General features: G+C 52.3%; 1 protein-coding gene across 1 annotated transcript in view; it reads left to right on the top strand.

The window, feature by feature from the left end:
* ADISSP (adipose secreted signaling protein) overlaps window positions 1–21,435 on the top strand; it is a 127,931-nt gene that overhangs the window by 78,196 nt on the left and 28,300 nt on the right. The window contains exon 5 of the mRNA XM_067533594.1: window positions 2,594–2,732. Coding sequence (XP_067389695.1) covers window positions 2,594–2,732 — 139 coding nt within the window. The remainder of the gene's footprint in view (window positions 1–2,593; window positions 2,733–21,435) is intronic.

Below are 21,435 nucleotides of genomic sequence, written 5' to 3'. Positions count from 1 at the left end.
TAGTTAAAGGCTGCTATCAAATCCCCCCTCATTCTTCTCTTCTGCAGACTGAACAAGCCCAGTTCCCTCAGCCTCTCCTCATAAGTCCTGTGCTCCAGCCCCCTCATCATTTTTGTTGTCCTCCGCTGGACTTTCTCTCCAATTTGTCCACATCCTTTTTGTAGTGGGGGGCCCAAAACTGGACGCAATATTCCAAATGTGGCCTCACCAGTGCCAAATAGAGGGGAATAATCACTTCCCGCGACCTGCTGGCAATGCTCCTACTAATGCAGCCCAATATGCTATTAGCCTTCTTGGCAACCAGGGCACACTGCTGACTCAGATCCAGCTTCTTATCCACTGTTACCTCCAGGTCCTTTTCTGCAGAACTGCTGCCTAGCCCGTCGGTCCCCAGTCTGTAGCTGTGCATGGGATTCTTCCGTCCTAAGTGAAGGACTCTGCACTTGTCCTTGTTGAACCTCATCAGATTTCTTTTGGCCAATCCTCCAGTTTGTCTAGGTCACTCTGTATCCTATCCCTACCTTCCAGGGTATCTACCACTCCCCCCAGCTTAGTGTCATCTGCAAACTTGCTGAGGGTGCAATCTACCCCATCCTCCAGATCATTAATGAAGATGTGAACAAAACAGGCCCCAGCATCGACCCCTGGGGCACTCTGCTTGTGACCGGCTGCCAGCTAGACATGGAGCCATTGATCACTACCCATTGAGCCCGATGATCTAGGCAGTTCTCTATGCATTTTATAGTCCATTCATCCAACCCATACTTCTTTAACTTGCTGATAAGAATACTGTGGGAGACTGTATCAAAAGCTTTGCTAAAGTCAAGGTATATCACGTCCCCCGCCTTCCCTACATCCACAGAGCCAGTCACCTCTTCGTAGAAGGCAATCAGGTTGGTCAGGCATGACTTGCCCTTGGTGAATCCATGCTGACTGTTCCTGATCACCTTCCTCTCTTCCAAGTGCCTCAAAATGGATTCCCTGAGGACCTGCTCCATGATTTTTCTAGGGACTGAGATGGGGCTGACTGGTCTGTAGTTCCCTGAATCCTTCTTCTTCCCTTTTTTAAAGATAATCATGATGTAAATCACTGATTTTAATCATGATGTAAATCAGCAGGCAGAAAACTATTTTAATCATATTTTTCATTTGTACTCTGTAGTTATTTTCCTAAAGAAAGGTTGATTTATTTCACTGGTTGGTAACCATTAAAACGTTGATTTGCAGCTAGATGTAGCCTTTACACTAAACTTGGTGCTTCCTTTTGGTAACCAGGCGGATACACTACGTGTATTTGCTTGTTTAAGCGGTTATATACTTTAACTTACATTTATTCAGAGTCTTAATTTTTCCATTTTTTATGATGTTAGGAAGTGGTGAATGGTGCAATTTTTGATTTTTCAGTTACTAAAACAGAAAAAACTTTCTTTTTTTTAAAATTTATTTTGGTAAAAACATGAAACCGTTTTTTTGACTAAACCACAATTTTTTTCCATGAAAAATTCCATTTTGTAAAACAAAACAAACAAACTAAAAAAAAAGTGAGGTGGATTTTTTGATCAGCTCTACGCACCTCTCCCGCTTTAGGTGTTGTCACTGATGTAGGGTGCATAGGGACAGAGGGGTTTGGATCAGGGCCTGGGTGCTGTGTTTTACCTCCTAATGAGACCAAGGTTTTCATGCGCACCTGGTCTCCTGCACCCTGCTGTGTGACACAACCCCGGTTCCTTCGCTCAGCTGTGCCGGGCAGGCCCCCTCATCCTAGCCAGTGAACATCAGTGGAGGATTTTCTTGATATCTAAGGAACCCGCCCCAGCAGCAAATCAACCTGGGGACTTTCCTCACAAACCTAGTACAGTCTCTGCCTGTCGAGCTGCAGTGACACCTGCCTTTTCTTTGTGGCTTGGGTTCAATAACCTGGGACATGAAAGAGAAGCATATTCCACCCACCCATTCTTTTTCTTTGGCTCCAGCCCAAGCCCCAAGCGACGCTTTGTCCTTGTACAAGGACGTTCGTTGGACACCCTCCAAGCATTGCTCCCACATTTGTGAAGCCATCCATCTCCAGTTTTCAGATGGGGAAACTGAGGCACGGAGCCACAAAGACCACGTTGAGTTGGCGGAAGAACCGGGAGGAAAGCTCAGAGCTTCTGACTCCCCAGTGCCTTGTTCTAACCGTTTGTTTCAGGTGGTCTCATGGCTAAGGCACTGGACTGGGAGTCTGGTGATCTGACTTCTATTTCCTGCTTTGCCCTTTCTGACTGTATACCTCAGTTTCCCCTCTGTGTGATGGCAGTGATAATCCTTCCTTTCTCCATCTTACCTATTTAGATTTGTAAACTCTCCAAGACTGGGACTGTCTCACTCTAGGTATTTGTACAGCACCTGACACAATGAGGAGCTGGGACAACTGTAATACAGAGAATCACAATTACTACCCTGCCCCTCAAACTAGGCTTTGGTTCCCGTGGATTTGGTTTCTCTCTTGTTGGCACCTTGTTGTTTTAATGCCATAGTCAGTGTTGTTGCTGTGAAGTATTCAGTGTGATGGCAAAGGAGACCTTGCAACCTGCATTTTTCTTCCCCCTTCCAGGTGGGGTTTCTGAAGGTATTGCACAAATACGAAATCACGTTTCTTCTGCCTCCCATGGAAAGGCTGGGGAAGGATGTCTGTGCTGTTCCGCTTCCAAACCTGAACCTTAAAGTCATCAGCATCACACCAGTGTCTGAAGGTAAGATCTGCCCCTTCTGGCGCCAGCCTACTGAGAATCAGAAGGGTAAACGTGTTTACTCAGAGAGCTTTATTTTTATAGACCCTGTGATCTCCAGATGCTCTGAACGTCTTTCTTTCCTTAATACTCCCTGCATTACTGGTGACTGTTAGTGGCTCCTGATTGCCGGGCGCGGGAGGTGGGTTTGGCTGGGATTTGGGGTGGCAGAGGCATGTGTGTGTGGAATGGAAGAGAAAAAGGCATCGCATCTCCCTCTCCTTCCCTGTGGCTTGGACTCTAGGGAGGAAGGGGGTGGAGCAGCAGAATGATTTATTAGAAGGATGGGGTGTCGGCATGTGCCGTGCCTGATGTAGGGAGGCGTTAGAGGAGCGCATGCACTCAGCCAGCTGGTGAAGAATCTCATTGTCCCCGCAGGGTTAGCATTAGAATTCTTTGAAGGTGTCGACAGGCGTGTGGACCACGGTGATGTCGACTTTCAGAAAGCCTTTGACTAGATCCCTCTTTAAGCGAAGTAGGCAGGCGTGGGAGAAGAGGGGAGGCCTTTCCTGGATCAGTAACTGGTTAAAAGACAGAAAACAAAGGGCAAAGAGAAGGAATAAACGCTCAGTTTTCACAGTGGAGGGAGGTAAAGAGTGGGTTCCCCCAAGGGTCTGTGCTGCTACCTGTGCTGTTCAACATCTTCATAAACAGTCTGGAACAGTGAGGTGGCAACATTTGCAGGCGATATAAAATTACTTAAGATAGCTAAGTCCAAAGCAGACTGCGAAGCGTTACAAAGGGATCTCACCAAACTGGGTGACTGGGCAACACAATGGCCGATGAAATTCACTTGCACAAATTAAATGCCAAGTAATGCACACTGGAAAAAAAAAAATCTCTACTATGCATACAAAATGATGGGGTCTAAATTAGCTGTTGCCACTCAAGAGAGAGATCTTGGAGTCCTTGTGGATAGTTCTCTGGAAACATCCACTCAATGTGTAGCAGCCGTCAAAAAAGGTGAACAGAATATTAGGAATGAAGTAGATAATAAGACAGAGAATATCATAAAGCCACTGTATAAATCCACGCCCGCACCTTGAATACTGCGGGCCGCTCTGGTTGCCCCATCCCCAAAAAAGATACACTAGAATTGGAAGAGGTACTGAGAAGGGCAACAAAAATAAGTAGGGGTATGGAACAGCTTCCATGTGAGGAGAGATTAAAAAGACTGGGACTTTTCAGCTTAGAAAAGAGATGACTAAGGGGTTATGATAAGAGGTGTATAGAATCATGACTGGGCGGAGAAAGTGAATAGGAAAGTGTTACTTACACCTTCACATAACACAAGAGCCAGGGTGACCCAATGACATTAGCAGGCAGCAGCTTTAAAACAAACACAGGGAAGTACACTTCACACAGCGCACAGCCGGCCTGTGGAACTCATTGCCGGGGGACGTTGTGAAGGCTGAAAGTATAACTGGGTTCAAGAGAGAACTAGATCATTTCGTGGAGGACAGGTCCATCCTTGGCTACTAGGCAGCATGGTCAGGGATGCAACCCCATGCTCTGGGTGTCCTTAAATCTCTGACTGCCGGATGCTGGGACTGGAAGACGGGGGATGGATCATTCTGTTCATTCCCTCGGAAACAGCTGGCATTGGCCCTTGTCAGAAGACAGGGATCCTGGGCTAGATGGACCATTGGTCTGACCCCGTATGGCCCTTCTTACGACTAACCCAAAAGGATCCTCAGAATGTGCCCTTAAAATAGCGACGTTCCTGCCTTCCAGGGACACCTGGCTACCCTGCCATCAGCGTGGTAGAAGCCGTTTAGCATGTGATTTGGTTGGTGCCCATTGCAGCTCCCTGATGATGCAAATGTAACACGATTGTAAAGTCGCCCACCCACCCCAGTGGCAGGTCCAAAGAGCAGATGAAAGTCTGCTCCTCCTGGCAAACGGAGCCACAGCTTCAGCACAAGTGGCAGACGACTGCGGCAGGGCTGAGGTTTAAACCCTGCTGACGGGGGGTTTAATTATTGCACAGTAATGTTCTGGGCTGTTTGGGGTGTCACAGTGATAATTGCAGGTGCTGTCATGTGGGAGACGGGCAGGTGACCGGACGTCCCGATATTAGTGGGACCGTCTTGATATTAGGGGCTTTGTCTTATATATGCAACATAGCCCTCAGCCCATCCCTCCCCTCCAAAAGTGCCCCAGTTTTTCACGCTTGCTATCCGGTCTCCCTAGAGACGGGGATTGCAGAGAGCTATATTTATTGCAGCCGGTTGTCGCTAGGGTCCCTGCTGGGCAATGCGCTCTATACACACCTCATGAAGCAGTCCCTGCCCCAAAGAGCTCCCTGTCTAAATAGACCGGACAAAGACTGGCAGGGGAAATAGAGTCACAGAGGGGAAGAAACTCTCCCAAGGTCACGTGGCGGAGCTGGGCGATGGTCATGTCTCTGCAGGGACCGGCATACGGCCCATGGATCATGCAAGTCTGATGGAAGCCCAGTGTTGATGGTTTAAGTGGTGTGGAGACTAATGGCTTTAACTTGAAGGTGAGATTTTGTGCTACAGGAACAAACTGAAGATTGGTCCTTCAAAGCACTTTCTGAGTGCTCACTAGGCCTCCTAATGTCCAGATCAGGTCGGTGGGTGAGGGGATGTATATGGAGATACAATACACACACACAAATCATAGCCATGATCCCAGAGTAGGTAGAATGTTGATCTGATCTGGTCTGGCACTTTCTCTATTCCTCCTTCACTGAGAAGCAGGTGCCTCTGGAGCAGAGCACAGCTCGCATTGCTTGGAAACAGCTAATGCTTAAGATGTTGTTTGGTTGCGAGCTCTTGTGCTTTTATAGCATTGCTTACTCCTGAAGGATGATAACGTATTCTGCATTGTATGGGGATGGCATCACTCCTCATTGAAATGCAGATTCCTCGGGGATGGAACTTGGCGGCAGGACCTGGCAGTGCTACACAGGGCAGGAACTGAAGAATGCCAGACCCAACAGGAACAGGAATTACTGTCTAAGTAGGCGGAATGGAAGAAACCTGAAGTGAAATTTGGCCGGAACAGTGGGGTTAATACTTGGGCTAGGAGTGCTGCATTTATGACTTTGCCATATGTAATCAAAGACCGGCTGCAGGTTTTGTTTAAAAAGTTTGTTTTGTCTAAATGGAGTTCGAAGGAAAAAAAGACAAATGTTTTGGCACAGAAGTAATGATTTCTTCAAAAATGCTTTGAAAAATAACTTCATCTCGGTTCACCTAACACCTTCTCTCATCCCAGCCTGGGTCATAAGCAGGGTTTGAACTTCTGAACAGTAGCACTGCTGTTTTTATCAGTTGAGCTAAAGGAGTAATGATGTCAGCTGCCAGCAGTAGTAGGTAGTTATCCTCTGTTGCTCTAGCTGCTAGAGGGGGACCTGATGCTTTGTTAGGGTGTTGCACTTGTTTGAGGTTTATAGTATTTGAGAAACACAGTCAAAGAAGAAAACAGTACACAGGGTCAGCTGTGTTCCTACCAAGAAAAGGCTAAACACCGTTTTAAAGATTTTGGGGCCAGTTCTGATCTTAGGAGCTCAGGTGTAACTTTGGAGCAACTCCCAGTGTTGGCAGATTAACACTGAGATCAGAATCTGACCCTCCTGTCACTTCTGTTGTTGTGAATTAAAAACACTTTTAACGCGGTGAGAGAGAGGATGTTTGAAACCTGCTGTAGCCTCATAATGCATTTCATTGGATCGTTAGCAGCTGAAGCTCATTGTGTTGAACCTATACACATTTCTGCTGTTGACACTCTGCCTGCTGGGTCATTGCACATTTACTCTTTGAAGTGAAACCTGATTCTAGCATTCATTTGTTCCCACTGCAGTGAATGTTCTGGAGGGTTGGGCGTTACGGTGCAAACCTGCACACAACAAACACAATCTTTTGTGGGTGTCCTTCATAAGTAAAAAGTTCTTCCCTACAATGACAGCATGTTGCTCTGTAGACGGAGTCACGGTAGGTGGAAGGCATTCTTCCCTGCGCGATGCCTTGTTACACGCTGCCCACACATTAACATGGGAATAATAGTGAGTGTCCCCGAATGTCGTGAGTCAGTCACCTGTTGTGGGGAGTCTCTCGCTGCCGGTAGCAAAGGAATTTCTCCTCTGATTCAGTCTCTGATTTTAACCTTGTAATCTCACGCCGCAAGTGTTGGTCATGAAACGCATTCTTTTTAACAGAAAAGAATCCCGTCACGTGGCTGTGACGCTTGATACACCGCTTTGTCTTTGCCATGAAAACTGTGGTGAATATTATTACTTAGCTTGCATTCTGTTAGCCCCTCGCGGCTGCAGTCGGGGATTGTGCTAGGCGCTGCACATCTGTGGAATGAAAAGACAGCCCTTGCGCCAAGGAGCTCCCGGTCTTGGTTGTGACAACATGCAGCTGGGGGATGATACAAAGAGAGGCAGGGAGGCAAGACCACCATTAAACAAATTGCACAGTAAACAGTAGCCAAAGTCTGTGGCCTGCATAGCCGTGGCCAGCTGGTGGGGCTTGGGGGATTTGCAGGAGGATAAGGTGGTGGCTTTATGGATGTATGGTGTATTCTGGGAGGAACTATGGAGATGTTTGAGGAAGAAACTGATTTGTAAGAACCTGGGAACAGCCAGATTGGAGCAGACCTAAAATCCGTCTAGCCCGGTGTCTCTCAACAGTGGCCAGCACCAGAGCTGCCAAGGAAGAGGCAAGAAGCCAGTAGCGGCAGCTGTGGGATAATTTGCCTCTCGCGTTAAGTCTCATCCTGATCTCTAATAGTCCAGTTGGCTTACTCCCAAAGCAGAAGCATGGTGGGTGGAGAAGGCTGGCATCTCTGGCAGAGCGAAGTTGGTGCCAATCTCCAATCCACTTTCCAGTGCAGAGTGCTGCTCCTGTTTCTAGAAAGCAAACCCTGAGCCATTTGGTGCCAGTCAAACGATCTGCTTCAGCTAATCCTAGAACAGTTCAGCGCGTGGCACCAAACGTCCCCCATGTCCCTCTGAATGTCATTGGGAAAGGCCATCAATTTGGGGATTAAAGAGAGGAAGGGTTATCTACGGGTACATGGCGCCACCACTGCCTGCAGCCTCTGCCCGTGCTCGCCTCCATTTCTGCCCGGCCCTGCTGCTGTGTTACTGCAGAGTTTGGGACTCTCCTGGCAGCAGTTCTGTTGTCCGCACTGATGTGATGGAATATGTGATGGTTGCTGGACCCTTTCCAAACAGATCTTGTTTTCCTCCCATGTGTGTATAAATGTCCAGTAAGTACACGATCTCATTTCAACGAGTGCAATTAGCTGCTGGGTTTTTTAACCACAGAGACTCCTTCGGGGGATTTACTAAGGGACAAGATGTGAGTTGGAGCACAGGTCTGGAGTAAACTGCACTGCCTCAGGAGGAGGGTAGCTCACGGATACGGATACTCCAAATTCTTCCTTCTCTGCTTGTAGATAGGTGGGTAATTATTGGCTCCTGTCTTATACCAGCATTAAATTAGTAACCTCGCATCCACTCCCCTTGCTGGATCAGCCACTTTGGCCAGTGTGTGAGAACCCCTTTCCCTTCCCAGCCCACTTGCTTAGGCAGCGGAGTAAACACTTATGCTTCCACCCCGGGGCCCCAGAGCCAGGTCTCCCATCAAGAGTATCGTCTGGGGGAGGGGGGAACCTTTCTCCCCCTGCCTCCCTTGAAAGGGTACAAGGTGCATGGCACAATCTAACCCTGAGCTATTTGCCTCTAGTGTCCTGCAGCAATGAGTTCTGTAGGTTAATGGCACGTGCGCAGTTCTGGGGATAAGATTTCTGAGTGGAGTAAGAACGGATTGTCTCCGTTGTGGTGACACTGTCAGGATTGGGGCTGCAGAGCGATGGGTGCTGTGTCTGCCCTGCTCCAGAGAGTTCAGTTTCTAGATTCTCTTTGTGCTTCTGCAGCTGCGGCATTAAACGTGACGTGGTCGTTAATCCTGGTTATTTAACTGCTTTAATTTTAGCTGATTGCGCTGGATTTTAATTAACGGCAGAAAGAATCCTGGTGTTTCCACTAAACTCTAACTGGGTGGAAAGCAGCTCACAGCTTGTGCTGTGGCTTTTTGTTACAGCTGTCTCTTGTGACTCAGCATTCACCGTTCTTTAGAAATGACCCGTTCAGAGGAAGGCTGGGGGCTCTTCCTTCCTGATGGTGCAGTCATGGACACTCTGGGACGGGAGATGTATTGGGGTGGGGGGTGGGGTGCTGTGAACAGAAGCCATGAGGAGGGCATGGCTGTTTTATAGTGAAATCCCTTTCTCCCATTATGGCCGTTGACCCTATTTTGGGTCCTGCTGCATGTGCTTGTAGCTGATAATACTGGACTGGAATGCCTGCAAGCCAGCACTTCCACTCAGAAAGCTTTCTGGGGATAATATAGATGGCATTAATTTCCAGTTCCCGAAGTGAGACTGTCAGATTTTAAATTAATGGTGAGTCACCCCCTCACTTTGCCTTTCTCAACTGGGATGGTCCAAATCCATCCATAGTAAGATAACAAGGTTCAGCTCAAACCTGTCTCCCACGGTTCCTCCCTCATAAGTGCTCAGCCCACTCCCTAGATCTTCTCTCCCCAGAGAGCCTCTCCCATCTGCTTCTGAGCCACATAACCCTTTCCTAGCAGATTCAACAGCAGCTTGTCGGGTGGGAGGAACCGTGCCAGGCTGTTACAGAGACCCTTCAAATTTTGTGGGGTCATCTTGGCTGGGTTCTGTGTTTGGGGTGCACTGCTTGAATCATTAGGTTTGGTCGTGGAGCTGTCCAAGGTTCTGTCCACACCATCCAGCAGCAGGAGCTGTTAGGGGGTGAAATCTGTGTGTGTGTGAGTGTGAGTGATTACCACACCATAGCAGTCAGCTGGCAATGGGGCCCTTTGTGCCAACAACCTTCTCAGCCTCTCCAGGAGGGGTGACATGCAACAACACAGCGCCCCACCCCACGCTGTGCGACCCCATTAGCAACTGGGGCAGCTGTGCAGCCAGTATGTAGGGGAGACCTGGGCTGGGTCCACAGAGAGGCTGGGAGATCACTTGCATCTGCTCTCGGCTCCCTTCTGGCATCTGTGTGATCTTTGTCCATGAAGCCACGCCCGTGAGGCTGCCTTGGTTGTCCCCTGGACTGAGTCCTCCAGCTGGGGTCCGACCTTTTGATGCAGCGGCTGAGGGGCTTGTGGCCTCCCCCTGTCCCTGGACTCTCACCTCCTTCTTGGGCCCCAAATCTGCAAAAGTGCCCAGAATGCACAAGAAAATGCCAGGCCTGGGGAAGCTGAGTGTGCAGATCCCGGCTCGCGTGCACATGCATTGTCTTGCACAGGCGTGTGTGCTGCTGCCTGTGTCACTGATCACACCCCAGACTGTGAGGCTACCTGAGTTAATTTCCCTGTTTTTACCCCTGTATCTTCTCTGTCTAGCTCTAGTGCCAACGGGGGACACACACACATCCTGTGTTGCGAAGGGCTTATCTTTATTCCCCCTTGAGTGTCCCAGCTGCCAGGTTACCCATGCAAATCCAGCTGTGCTGCATTCCACTGTTCTGCTTTGATGCGTCCTTTCCCGCCCCACCTCTTGTCCCAAGTTGTCCTAACCTCTCTCTTCACCTGCGCGTGTTTCTGGTTGAATGACTTGGAGAGACAGTGCCTGATTCCGCCCCACCCGGGCAGGTTCTGTGACGCACCAAACCATTTCAGCGCTCAGAGCCGGAAAAGACTTATGGGATCATTCCATCCATCTCCCTGCCCGTTCTGGACTGGTCCCTACCCAGGCACTTCCAGACACTTGTATGTGATCCTGCTAATTCTTTGTACCAATAACCCTTCCGTACCATGGATCTCAAAGCACCTGACCAAGAGTGTGCTGCCTCATTTCATTTAGCGGGTGGAAACAGATGCAGAGAAATTGTCAGGGGCCATGAACCCAGGAGCCCAGACTTGCAACCCGGGTGGGTGGGTGTGTGTGAGAGAGAGAGAGTGAGATCATGCCCAGAAATGGGACACTCAACAGTAGTCCATTTGTTGATTGATTTCACTGGGCGGCTTAGCGAGGTTTTGCTTGTGCCAGGGCTGCGTCATCGCCCGACTGACAAAAAAGCACAAATTGCCTGGAGGGCAGAAGCGGATTAGACGGCTGACATCTTTCAGCGGAGAGCTCCCAACCGTGCAAGGACAGTCAGAGACGTGCTGGGTTTTTTCAGTAGCCCATGGCTGGGGTGTTAGCTGTTAGCAGTGCCTTCCTCTGAGGAACAAACCAGCAGGGACCACTAGCAAGGAGCGGAAATGGGGAACCGTTGGCAAAACATGGAGCACGCCTGGATGTAGCATTCCTCACCACAGCATCTCGGAGCCTGATGTCAGAAGGACCAGGTGAGCCTGTCTCGTGATCCTGGTACTTATTTTACCTTTATCGCCACAGTGCATGAGTCGAATAATGGGGTGGGGAGTCTCTTAGCTTCCAAAACTCCAATTCCAATCCAGTGAGCAGGGACTGGGGGTTATTCCCGGTCCCCTGTGGTTTTTGTTCAATGAGTTGGTGCGGTCTTGGCCCCACAGAGACACCTTGGCTATGTGGAAAGAGCCGGCACAGCTGGCCCCCAGTTAGCAGCCTGGGCTGCTCGCATTTGTTATGGCAGGAGGTAGAGCCACTCGCCCAGCATGTCCGTCGAGTGCTCATCAGTTCCCTGCCAGTGAAATCTAGTGCGGGGGGAGGAGGCACCGACCCAGGGGAAAGGTGGAGGGGTTTTTGGTGCCGCTCCTGCTGGGAGGCTGGGCTCATTTCCCTGCCGCAGCGGAGTAGCCAGAGAAGTTAGAGCAAAATTCAACGAGCAAATGTCAGTGGGTCAAAGCAACACTGGTGAGGGGAGAAAAATACCTTCTGCTCTGGCTGTGACCCTCTGTTCCACCCGCCTTGCTGGGCCGGACTTCGGTATGTCCGCCCCGGATGCGTTTGGAGGGCTGAGCTGGGCATCCGGGAGCAACGGGCTCTGTCGGAAACGGCCTTTTGTCTTGTCCTCAGCGACTGAACTAGGAGAGCAAACAGAAGCAGCCTGTCGTCAAAGCCCGGGGTGGTCCTACCGGAGGTAGGCACTCAAGTCAGCTCTTTCTTCCCCAGCTTGGAGCTCACTTCAGAGGCTAATCTTCGGGGACCCGGGGTGCTCAGACTGAAGTGATGGGGCTATAAAAGTACCTAGATCAGAGGTCTTCAATCTGTGGGGTGCCACCCCCAGGGGGGCATGGAGGAACATTAGGGGGCACGGCAGGGCCGGGCCAGCCCCCATGGGGGGGTGGGAAGGGAGTGCCGCCTCTGTTCTCCAAGCTCTGCTCCATCCCTCCCCTCAACCCTGCCTCCAACCTCAGCTCAGCTCCCAGCCGTGGCTGCCGGCCCCAATTCCCCGGCTTGGCCCCCGGCCCCGCTCCCAGCCCCTGTTCCCAACCATGGCCCTGCTCCCAGCCCCAGTTGGGTGAGGTTGAGGGGTGTGGCAGGGATAAAGGTGGGGGCACGACATAAAAAATGTGGGGGTCACTGACCTAGATCGTTGAGCATCCTATTGGGGCCTGTGCCGTATCACGTGCACCCCAGAGCAATGCGTGTGGCCAGATGTGCAGAATAACCCGCTGATGCAGGAGGTGGGGCTGGGCGGTGTCCACCCTGGACCAAAGCTCCGAGCAAAGCGCATGATAGAAGCACTCACTGTGTGAGCCCTTCACGAGGCTTCAGGGTCTGGGATCTGGAGGAATTGGGACCGGAGGGTTGAAAAGCTTTGCTGGCTGGTTCGCGTCTCGGCCAGGCTGCCTATTGAGCTTTTGCTGGCGTGTTATTTTCGAGGCTGGTTCCAGACATCCCAGGCGATGGAGTTTCCACCCTTTTCCCTTGGGAGAATCCGTCAGAGCTGCACAGATCTCGGGGCCTGCAGGACTTGACGGTTTCATTTTTTTTCCCCTCCTTTCTTAAATTCACCCCACGCAAGGTTATAGGCGCCTGAGACACGGTGGAGCCCAAGTGCTCCATTGGGTACAGCACAGGACTGGGGGACCTGGGCTCTCTTTCTAGCCCTGCCTCAGACCTGCTGAGTGCTCTCGGGAGGTGGGAAGGTGGTTCCTCGGTGTCTGAGTCACACACTGGGCGGGAGGGGAAGCTGGTCCATTAGAGTGTGTGCCGTGTGTGGCAGGGACCGTCTCACACTGTCTGTCTGGACAGAGGCCGGCACAAGGGGGCCCGGATCGTAGCTTGGCCCTCTGTGAAACAAACAATGGAAGAGCTGACCCCGGACCGAACCCTAGCACTGCTGCCTTAATGACAACGATGCTTTGACCTGCACAAAGAGATCGGCACCGAGAAGGAAAGAACTGCAAGTTCACCCAAGTGGCATATCCCGTAGGTCTCCTTTTGAATTCTGCATTACCCTGGAGTGTCCGGCGTTGGTTCTTGGAAGGCTGTCCTGAAGGGCGAGCCGGCTTGTTGCGACTCTCGTGGAAATATGGTGGTTGTCATAGCTATTGCCTCTCCTCTGGCCTGTGACAAACTTGCAAAGAAGTCATCTGCGTGATCTCAATAGCAGGCCTGCAGGCTTCCAGCATGCCAAATCCTCAACATAATTCAGCTGCTTCTGGGAGCAGCAGGCCAGATGGAGTTGGCCCTGGTTCTGCCTTGGCAGAGAGATCTGTGACCCGAGCAAGGCGCCCTTGGCTCTAAGAAAGCTGGGACTCTAATTAAAGTGGCTGCATTTCGCTGGGGATTCCTCCTAGTCCCAGAACGCTGCGTTTCCTGTAAACGGCTCAGTAACCCTGTGACTGTTTCTCTGTGGCTCCCGTTGATCCAACAAGCTGCCATGGTACAGATGCTGCCCTCTGACCTGGGTGCACCGGCGTCCTCGCAGCCCGTTATCGGATGGATACGGGCTGTGAGCCAGGACCACCTGCTGGTCACATGCGACCAGCAAGATTTTTCCATCCTCTGCTGGGTATAGTAGAAAGGGAGAGCGTGAGGCCTGAAACTTAACAGAACAGGCTCTGGCATAAGGTCTAACGTGGAAAAAGCCATGAATAGGAGGCAGGCTGTGAACTTACGAGCTCACAGAAACTGGCACGAAGTAGAGCTGAGACTGCAAACACAGATGTTTCCAAACCATTGCTAACATCCAAACATGACTAAAAATACGTAGCCGGTGCAGAAGGTACCAGGGCATCCTAACACCCAAGAGATAACAAGGGCCATCTGAGCCCTGAAATGACACTTCTATGGATAGAAGTGTCTGATAACATGACAACTAGAGATGTTTTGCCCGAACCATCCAGCGCAAGGTGAGGGGGGGTATTAGACTACGTCAAGAGGGTGGCGACTACCCACGTCAGAGGGGGCAGAACGGAATGGTCTGTGGCAGTGTATAAAAGGGGGTGTCAGAGGGAATGATGTCGTCCGGCCTAGGGGATAATGGAAAGTCCCACCGTTAAGTTGTGCTGAGTCCATTGTAACGGAGCGCTTGTATTTGAAGTGCACCGGTAGCTACTCTACAGGTCGCTTCTCATTGTGCTTCAACTGCCATAAACCTGGCCCGGCTGCCTTCGTTGCTCAGCGAATCCGCGGTTGTCTCGATTCATTCGATCGTGAGCGCTGTCTCGGTTACCTGCGCAGAGCTGGGCTAGGACCGACACGGGGGGGACGCGCACGCAGCCTACGCTGACAACACTGTTTTCCAGGAGGTGCTGCTCATTAGCAGCCCTACCGTTTTGAGAGGGCCAAGTAGTTTCCCAAAGAGTCTGCCCAAGGATATCTTGGGGAGCCAGCAAGCTTTTGAAGTGGGACAGAACTGATGACCTCCAGGAGAGGTGAACTCCAGCTGCCTTTCAGTGGGAACTGTGTGTCTGTCCCCACCGTGTACATCGGAAAACCTTCCTCTGCGGCGTTTTCGTACAGCAGCTCATTGAGCATCGTGCCTAGCCTCTGTTTTTTAAAAGCAGTCCTTTGCCTGTTTATAACATTGAGGCTCTGATTTCAAAACCAAAGCACTTGGTAGGAGCAAAGGAAGGTAGATTTCTGTTCTCTCCTCTCCCATATCCGTTGCTGACTTTCCTAGTGTAGGAGTTAAAAAAGGAAAACATCACGAAGCTTAAATACTTAAATGTGATATATATATATTTTTTTTAAACAAAAAACGTTGACTACTCCACGGTCCGCTGTCTGCAGCAGCTGAGTCTCAATGGTAGGACACGGAAGGAGAAGGCAGCCAGTTCCATGTTTGATTGCAAAGAGAATATCCAGCTGATATTGGGCAAGAGTCTCGTTGTGCTAATAAATAAGTTCTGACATCGATATATAGCTGTTGATGACAAGTAACGATGCACGCCATGCTCCGCAGGATACAGGAGGTTTACGTGTGTGGCTGGACCTCCGTCAAAGGGAAGTTGGTGCCCCTATGTGAGGTGCCTGAGTGCCACAGATAACATAAGGAAATACATTTCCAGTTGTCCGCTGACACCGGGTGATGAATCCATTGAATTCACCATCATTCAGATCTGTTCTTTGCTTCCTCTCTCCCGGTCTGCTAATGGCACTCAGCCCTTCCCTCTCTTCTGTCCAGAAATCTGGACAATTAGAGCCTGATCAAGCATCCATAGACCCAAAGAACCCCTGGGCCTTGGAGGGGGCCCTCGGTTCAGTTCGTAGATGCGCTGCGCACTGGATGGAAGGGGGCTCCTGTTCAAACCCATGTGAAGAACAGCCCTGCAGACTAAACAAGATCTGTACATGCAAAACTAAGTCCTCTTCCCCGACCAAGCCAGGGTGGCCCCGTTTCCACGGAGGGAAGGATTCTGTATTCACACATCTCCCCCGCGGGCCGTGGCCTTGCCATTCCTGCACCTCCGTCCCTGGGTCTCCCTGTCCAAGGGTCACCGAGGCAGGAAGTGGCTGCCCACTCATCCTCCCCCCCACGCTCTGCCCACTCGTGCTGTTGGAAGGAGCTGCCCCGCAGAACAGTGGGTGGAGTTCTTCGTGATCTGCCCCGGCAGCGGGGGCAGTTGGGAAGGGTTGCCCTCGCCGTGGGTTGCTCATCATCTCCCGCAGTTGGGGGCTTCGTGGGCGCGGGGGACCTGAGTACGGCAGCTGGCTCTCAAAGCGTTCCCAGAGGGCTCCACTGGTGTCTGGCGTCCCACCAGCGCAGCCCGCCAGCCCTGCGACAGAGCAATCAGTCGGGGGCCCCTTTCCTGCCTCTTTCACTGGGCACTGGGGTCTACGGCCGGCCCCTGAGAGCCGAAGCGAGAGGGAAACGGCTGAAGTGCGCCAGCGGGCTGGGTCTGACCGGCAACGTCCGACTCCTGCCCTGTGGCTGTGCCTGGGGCGCAGAAGCACGACTTTTGCCTCCACCCTCAAGTCTGTGAAGTCCCCGTTGGGAGGCGTGTTGGGAGTAGCTGCCTCACCTGCCCTGTCTCCTCTCCGTGGCCTAGAACTCTTTCCCAGTGCGAGGACGGTGCATGGCAAACACAGCAGATTTGTACAGCACCGGGCGCGTCCAGAAATCCAGAGTGCTGTCTGGATGGCACAAACTCCAGGTCTTCTGGTCTGTGGCTGGGCCGGCGACACTCGCTGATGTGCAGGGGGTGTTGGGAATCCTTCCTGCCTCCACCCCTCCTTGAGATCTGGGGCCTGCTTGGCTGGTTGGGGCAGTGTTGGGTCTGTTTGCTAGTGGGGGGGGGGTTCTTGCCTGCCCCCCCTTTGGGAGTGGCTGTGCGCTCATCGCTCAAACTGTTGCTTCTCAGGTTCCAGGGGTAGAAGGGACCATCCAGTCCCTTCCCCCGGGACTCTTGCAGCCAGCCCATTGCATGCCTGGCCCTGCCCACCTGTCTGACTCCCACCCAACATCAGCCTGCCCCCGAGGTTCGGATCCGAGAGAGCTGAGGCAAGACCCCCTCCCCCCGGAGTGTCTTGCTGCCCCAGCTCCCTGAGCCTGTTCAGACCGGGGATGGCTCAGACGCGGCACTGGCCGTTCTGGCAGGTTGTCCTGGCGATGCAGGAAGACTCGCCCCTTTGCAGAGGGCTCATGCAACAAACAATCCGCTCTTGCACCCATCCTGAGGCCTTGCGCTGCTTCCTCTGCAGGGTTGGGAGCCATCCGGGGAGGGCGGCATGGACAAAGGTGTTGCCCGCTTGTCCCCTCCCGCTCTGTAGGACGCTGTCAGAGAGCATCCAAGCAGGGTCCCTCCTTTCCCGGGGGTGACGCCCAGGAGCTTAGCAAATTCTGCTGCTCAGCTAAATCACGTCCCCAGAGATAACACGGGCGCACAGAAACGAACCCCCTCGCCACAGATTTAAACTCTCTGCAGTGATGCTCGGGGGAGGGAGGGGGTGCTAGGGTTTTTGTCCCCTGCAATCCGGGTTTAAAGAGCTCTGCTGTTTAAAGCGCTGGTCATGCCGCCACGTTTTTTCTGAGAGAATTTTAGCTCAGGCTCAGGGGAAGAGGGAGTTATTAAAAAGCAGCCGTGGGCTCGCGTAGGCGGCAGCGAGCTGGCAGCTTGACCCCAGCGGGGCTTTGATGGCAGGCATTGCAGAGGGGATTTTGTGAAGCTGGCACAGGCAAGCGGGACTATTGTGTATGTACAGTTAATTGGTAAATCGTACGGGGTTTGCTGGGTCAGAGGGGCTTAATACAACAAAAGGCAGTTTGTTCAGCTCAAAACTGTGTGTGTGTGTGTGTGTGTATGCACACGCAAATATGCACTTGTACTGTAGTTGATGTGGACCAGGTGACTTTGGGTCACACTGAAAACTGAAAGGGGTCGTGTTGGTCTTCTCTGGGCTCTGCAGAACCGGAAGTCCAGTAGGTAAATTCCTTCCTCTCGCTGGAGGTGAATTGGATCCAACCAGCGAGTTAGTGTCTGAAACCGATTCTGTGGACCCGGCATATGGTTAGTTTAATGGCTCTCGGCTGTCAGTGAAGTGCAGCTTCTGCAGCAGAACAGTTAAGCACAAACAACGACATGAATTACCTTGAGAATCTCTGCCTCTGAGTCCGTGTGGGGGTGTCTAGACAGAGGTTTGTGTCTGTGTCACAGATTCCTCTGGTTCTTGAACTGCGTGTTCGGGATCATTTTCCTCTAATGAACATTCCTTGTGCGCCGGGCTGATGGCAAGTTTATGTTGTGCCTGGTTACAGCTAGGCTGCTTCCAGATCTGACAATTTACAAAGGAAATCTGTATTGAACCCATTAATCCTTCCAGGTAGAGGCTTTATTCCTGGTAAGTAGGATTTCCGTACTTCTGAGACACAGGACTTAAACCCTAAACCCACTTTTGTCGTTCTCTGCCACATTTGCTAATTGTTAAAGAAATAACCAAGGGATTTGCTTTCCCAGCCCATCTTCTGCTTGTAGGAAGGGAACATGCCCAGGGTTGCACAGTGGGCCAGTAGCAGAGCCAGGAAGAGAAACTAAGTTCTCAGCCTCCCATTCCAGTTCCCCATCCACGGCCCCCCCGTATCGCCTTGTGGCCAGGCTACTGAGGGGGCAAGAGCAGCGATCCTATCTCTGCTTTTTAGTGAGCCCAGTCCCGGGGCGTGTGGGGCCCAGCTGGCAGGATTTGGGGAAGAGGAAGTGTTCGCTCAGAGCGGTGACATCGTGTGAGCAAACAGGCAGGGAAAGGACTGGCCGAGTCTCCTAAGCCACCATCCGCTTGTCATGCCGAAGCTGAGGAGAAGTTGCCAGGAGCCATTTAAGTTGCCAGTGCTGGAGATGTCACCAAGGGGGGCAGAGGGAGTCCTGCTGTGAGACTCCCCTTGTGCCACGGCCCAGCCGGCCCAGCCTGGTGTCTCCTCTCTGTGCTGGCCGGGAGCGAGTGACCCCAACTCGTCTGTGTGCCGCTCCTCTCCCGCCTCGGCCAGCCGGCGACGACACCAGGAACAGCAGTGTCCCCATGGCCTAGAAGCTCCTGGGGCCTCACCGGTTCTGCGCGGCTTGGCTTGGACTCGGGGCGCGGAACGCGAGCCAGGCACCAGCAGACGGGGCGGCTGGGCTTCTCCCTGCAGTGGGAGCAGCACCAGTTGGAAAGGAGGGCAGCCAGGTGCCGCTGCTCAGGTCTGCACAGGGGTGACGGTTCCCCTTTAACCCTGCCGGCGCTACGGCACTCGAGGGGTTTGTTCTCCACCCCTCCATCCCCCAGCAGGCAGCCTGACCCTCTGGCCCGCGTCTGCTCTTTCCTTTCCCAGTCCTGCTGGAGTCCCAGCCCCCTTAGCTTTGTATGTTCTGCGTCTCTCTCAGCAATGCCCTGCCTGGCCCCTGCGCTGCACTCACCCCCTCCCCGCCGCTGACTCGGCACGGCCAGTTCCTTCCAGACGCGCGCTCTCGAGAGGGACCCCTTCTGGGAGAGCGAGGGCGAGGTGCAGACTGCATTGCTGCTAGGGGATCGGGAAAGGGTTCCCGGGTCGATACAACAGCTTGTATCTCCCACCGCCGCTAGAAACCTTCTCTGGTCCTCAAGTTGATTTCCTAGCCCCTTAGCCATAGCCAGCGCCCTCCCTGTGGAAATGGCCCGGGCCCTACGGGCACAGGCTGGAACGTCTGCCCCTTTAGGATGCCGTTGGCCATGCCCAGACATCCCCCCAGTCTCCATGTGGCTCAGCTGAGGTCATGAAGCTTCCCCTTGCTAGAACAAAGCGCTGGTCTGAAGCATCACAAATGAAAGTGCCTGGATCGTCAGCAGCCTCCTTTCAAACCCTGTCGACGGGGCAGACGGGGAGACCACACGGATGTCTGGAGCAGCTGGTGCCTAAGGAAAGAAGTAAGCCATGCTAAATGCTTCATAGCGGGAGCAGCTGGGAAGGTGATGCCTGAATCTATGGAGAATTGGCCCTGCCAGCGGCAAGGGGCAGGGAATAGGTCCATTTCCCTTTTGGCTTTTATCTCAAATTACACCAGTCAGCAAGGCCACAACAGAGAGAAACACACAAACACACACAGACCTACGCACATCAGGCAGTCACCGACAAAGCAGCGGCCTGTGAGTCTGGACCCCTGGGTTCTGATTCCATTTCTGCCACTCACTCTGCAGCCTGGGGCAAGACGCCTACGTCGAGGCTCTCCAAACGGTGACTCCAAGGAGCATTGTGGGGCTCCTTATTCTTTGCATAAAATCTGCTCAGTTGACAAGTAAGAAAGTGTCTCCAACTGCCGGACCTACAGAAGCCTCCTCTGGGCTGCGAGTCGAGCTGGATTCTCTGTCACCTACATTGGGATTTTGCGCTGGGAACGTAGTTAACTCTTCTGTTGATGATGCTCCAGGCAGGACGGACTCTGGTTCCTTCTGCTGTGGGTACCACAGGGCTAGTAGGAGTAAAGACACTAAAAATGTGTTTGTGGCTCAGCTTGGAAAACATGATTCACTCCATGCAGGGAGCAGATCTGCTGTGCAGGAAGGTGCCAGTGGTACAGCGTTGCTTTTCAGAGCTCCATCTACTCTTCCTCAGTTTCCCCATAGGAAACATCGATCCTCAAGGGCTCTTTAATCTGCCTGACAAAGGCACAACAAGAGCTAATGGCTGGAGGTTAGTCAGTAAAGTTCAGCGTGGGAAAATGTCTCAGCTTTTAACAGTGAGGGCAATTAATGCCTGGAACAATTTACCGAGGCATGCAGTGGATTCTCCGTCACTTGGAGTCTTTATCTCGAAATGGGTTGTCCTTTTGAAAGAGAAGTTCAACCACAAGGTACTGCACCCGCTGCAGGAATCGCTGGCTGAAATTGGCTGGCGTTATGCAGGAGGTAGGTCAGACCAGAGGGTTATAATGGTCCTTTCAGGCCTTCACGTCAGTGCAAATGGGAAGAATTACACTTGCCCTTTGCAAAGCGCACAAAGCCGTGGCTGAAAAGCACTAGATACAATCCAAGTGTTCATGCTCTTTGGTGAAGGTTGCGGACAGAGCATGCAAGCCTGAAATCAAACCCACCGACGCTGGAACAAAGAGCAGCAGAACGGAGGCTAAAATCCATCTACGATTCAAGCAGCAGAGAGCAGAACAGGGCTTAAAGCTTCCCCCACAAACCTAGGGGGGCGCTGAGGAAAGCTCCCTGGGGAGACCATCCTCCTCCTGCTGGCAGTGGAGAAGGTCTTGTTCACAAAGAGCGATTGCGAGGGTTCCCTTGGGCCTGGCTTTTTGCATGCCTTCAAAAGCGCTGCTAAGGCAAAGGCACCTGTGGGAGACGCTGCTCACTGCTGCTGTGTAATTACCGGCTCTGAGCCTCGTTCGCAGCTGAGCGACTTGAGAGATCCTGTCTAGTTCTCCGGGGATGAGCCGTTACCCGAACCGAACCCAAGTGCTGCAGTAGGGTTTGGTGTCTGACGTTCAGACAGAACCGATCTGGATTTGCCCAGGGGGATGACGGGCTGCTGAGAAGAAGGCTTTTGGCCAGTAGCTGTGTTTTTGCATGGGGCTCCCCCAGTCTGACTTTCAAACAAAGGACCTGATTTTCCAGAGCAGCTGAGCGCCCCCGACGCAGTGCGCTGCGTGCCAAGTAAAGAATCTCTACAAGTCTGCCAACGAGACACCGCACGCCATTCTTCTGCCAGCGCTCCCACAAGCCTGTGGATCACAGGCCCAAGGGGGTATGGGGCGGGGGACACCTCACCATCTGCGTTGCTCGAGTTTCAGTCTCCATCCAGATGCTGCAGGGAACAATTCTGCAG

This window comes from Emydura macquarii, unplaced genomic scaffold, assembly GCF_026122565.2.
Source record: "Emydura macquarii macquarii isolate MOO-44397 ecotype Brisbane River unplaced genomic scaffold, CSIRO-AGI_Emac_v2 contig_3345, whole genome shotgun sequence".
Lineage (NCBI taxonomy): Eukaryota > Metazoa > Chordata > Testudines > Chelidae > Emydura > Emydura macquarii.
Note: the sequence above shows the minus strand (reverse complement) of the source record. Positions and strands in the feature narration are given on the sequence as shown.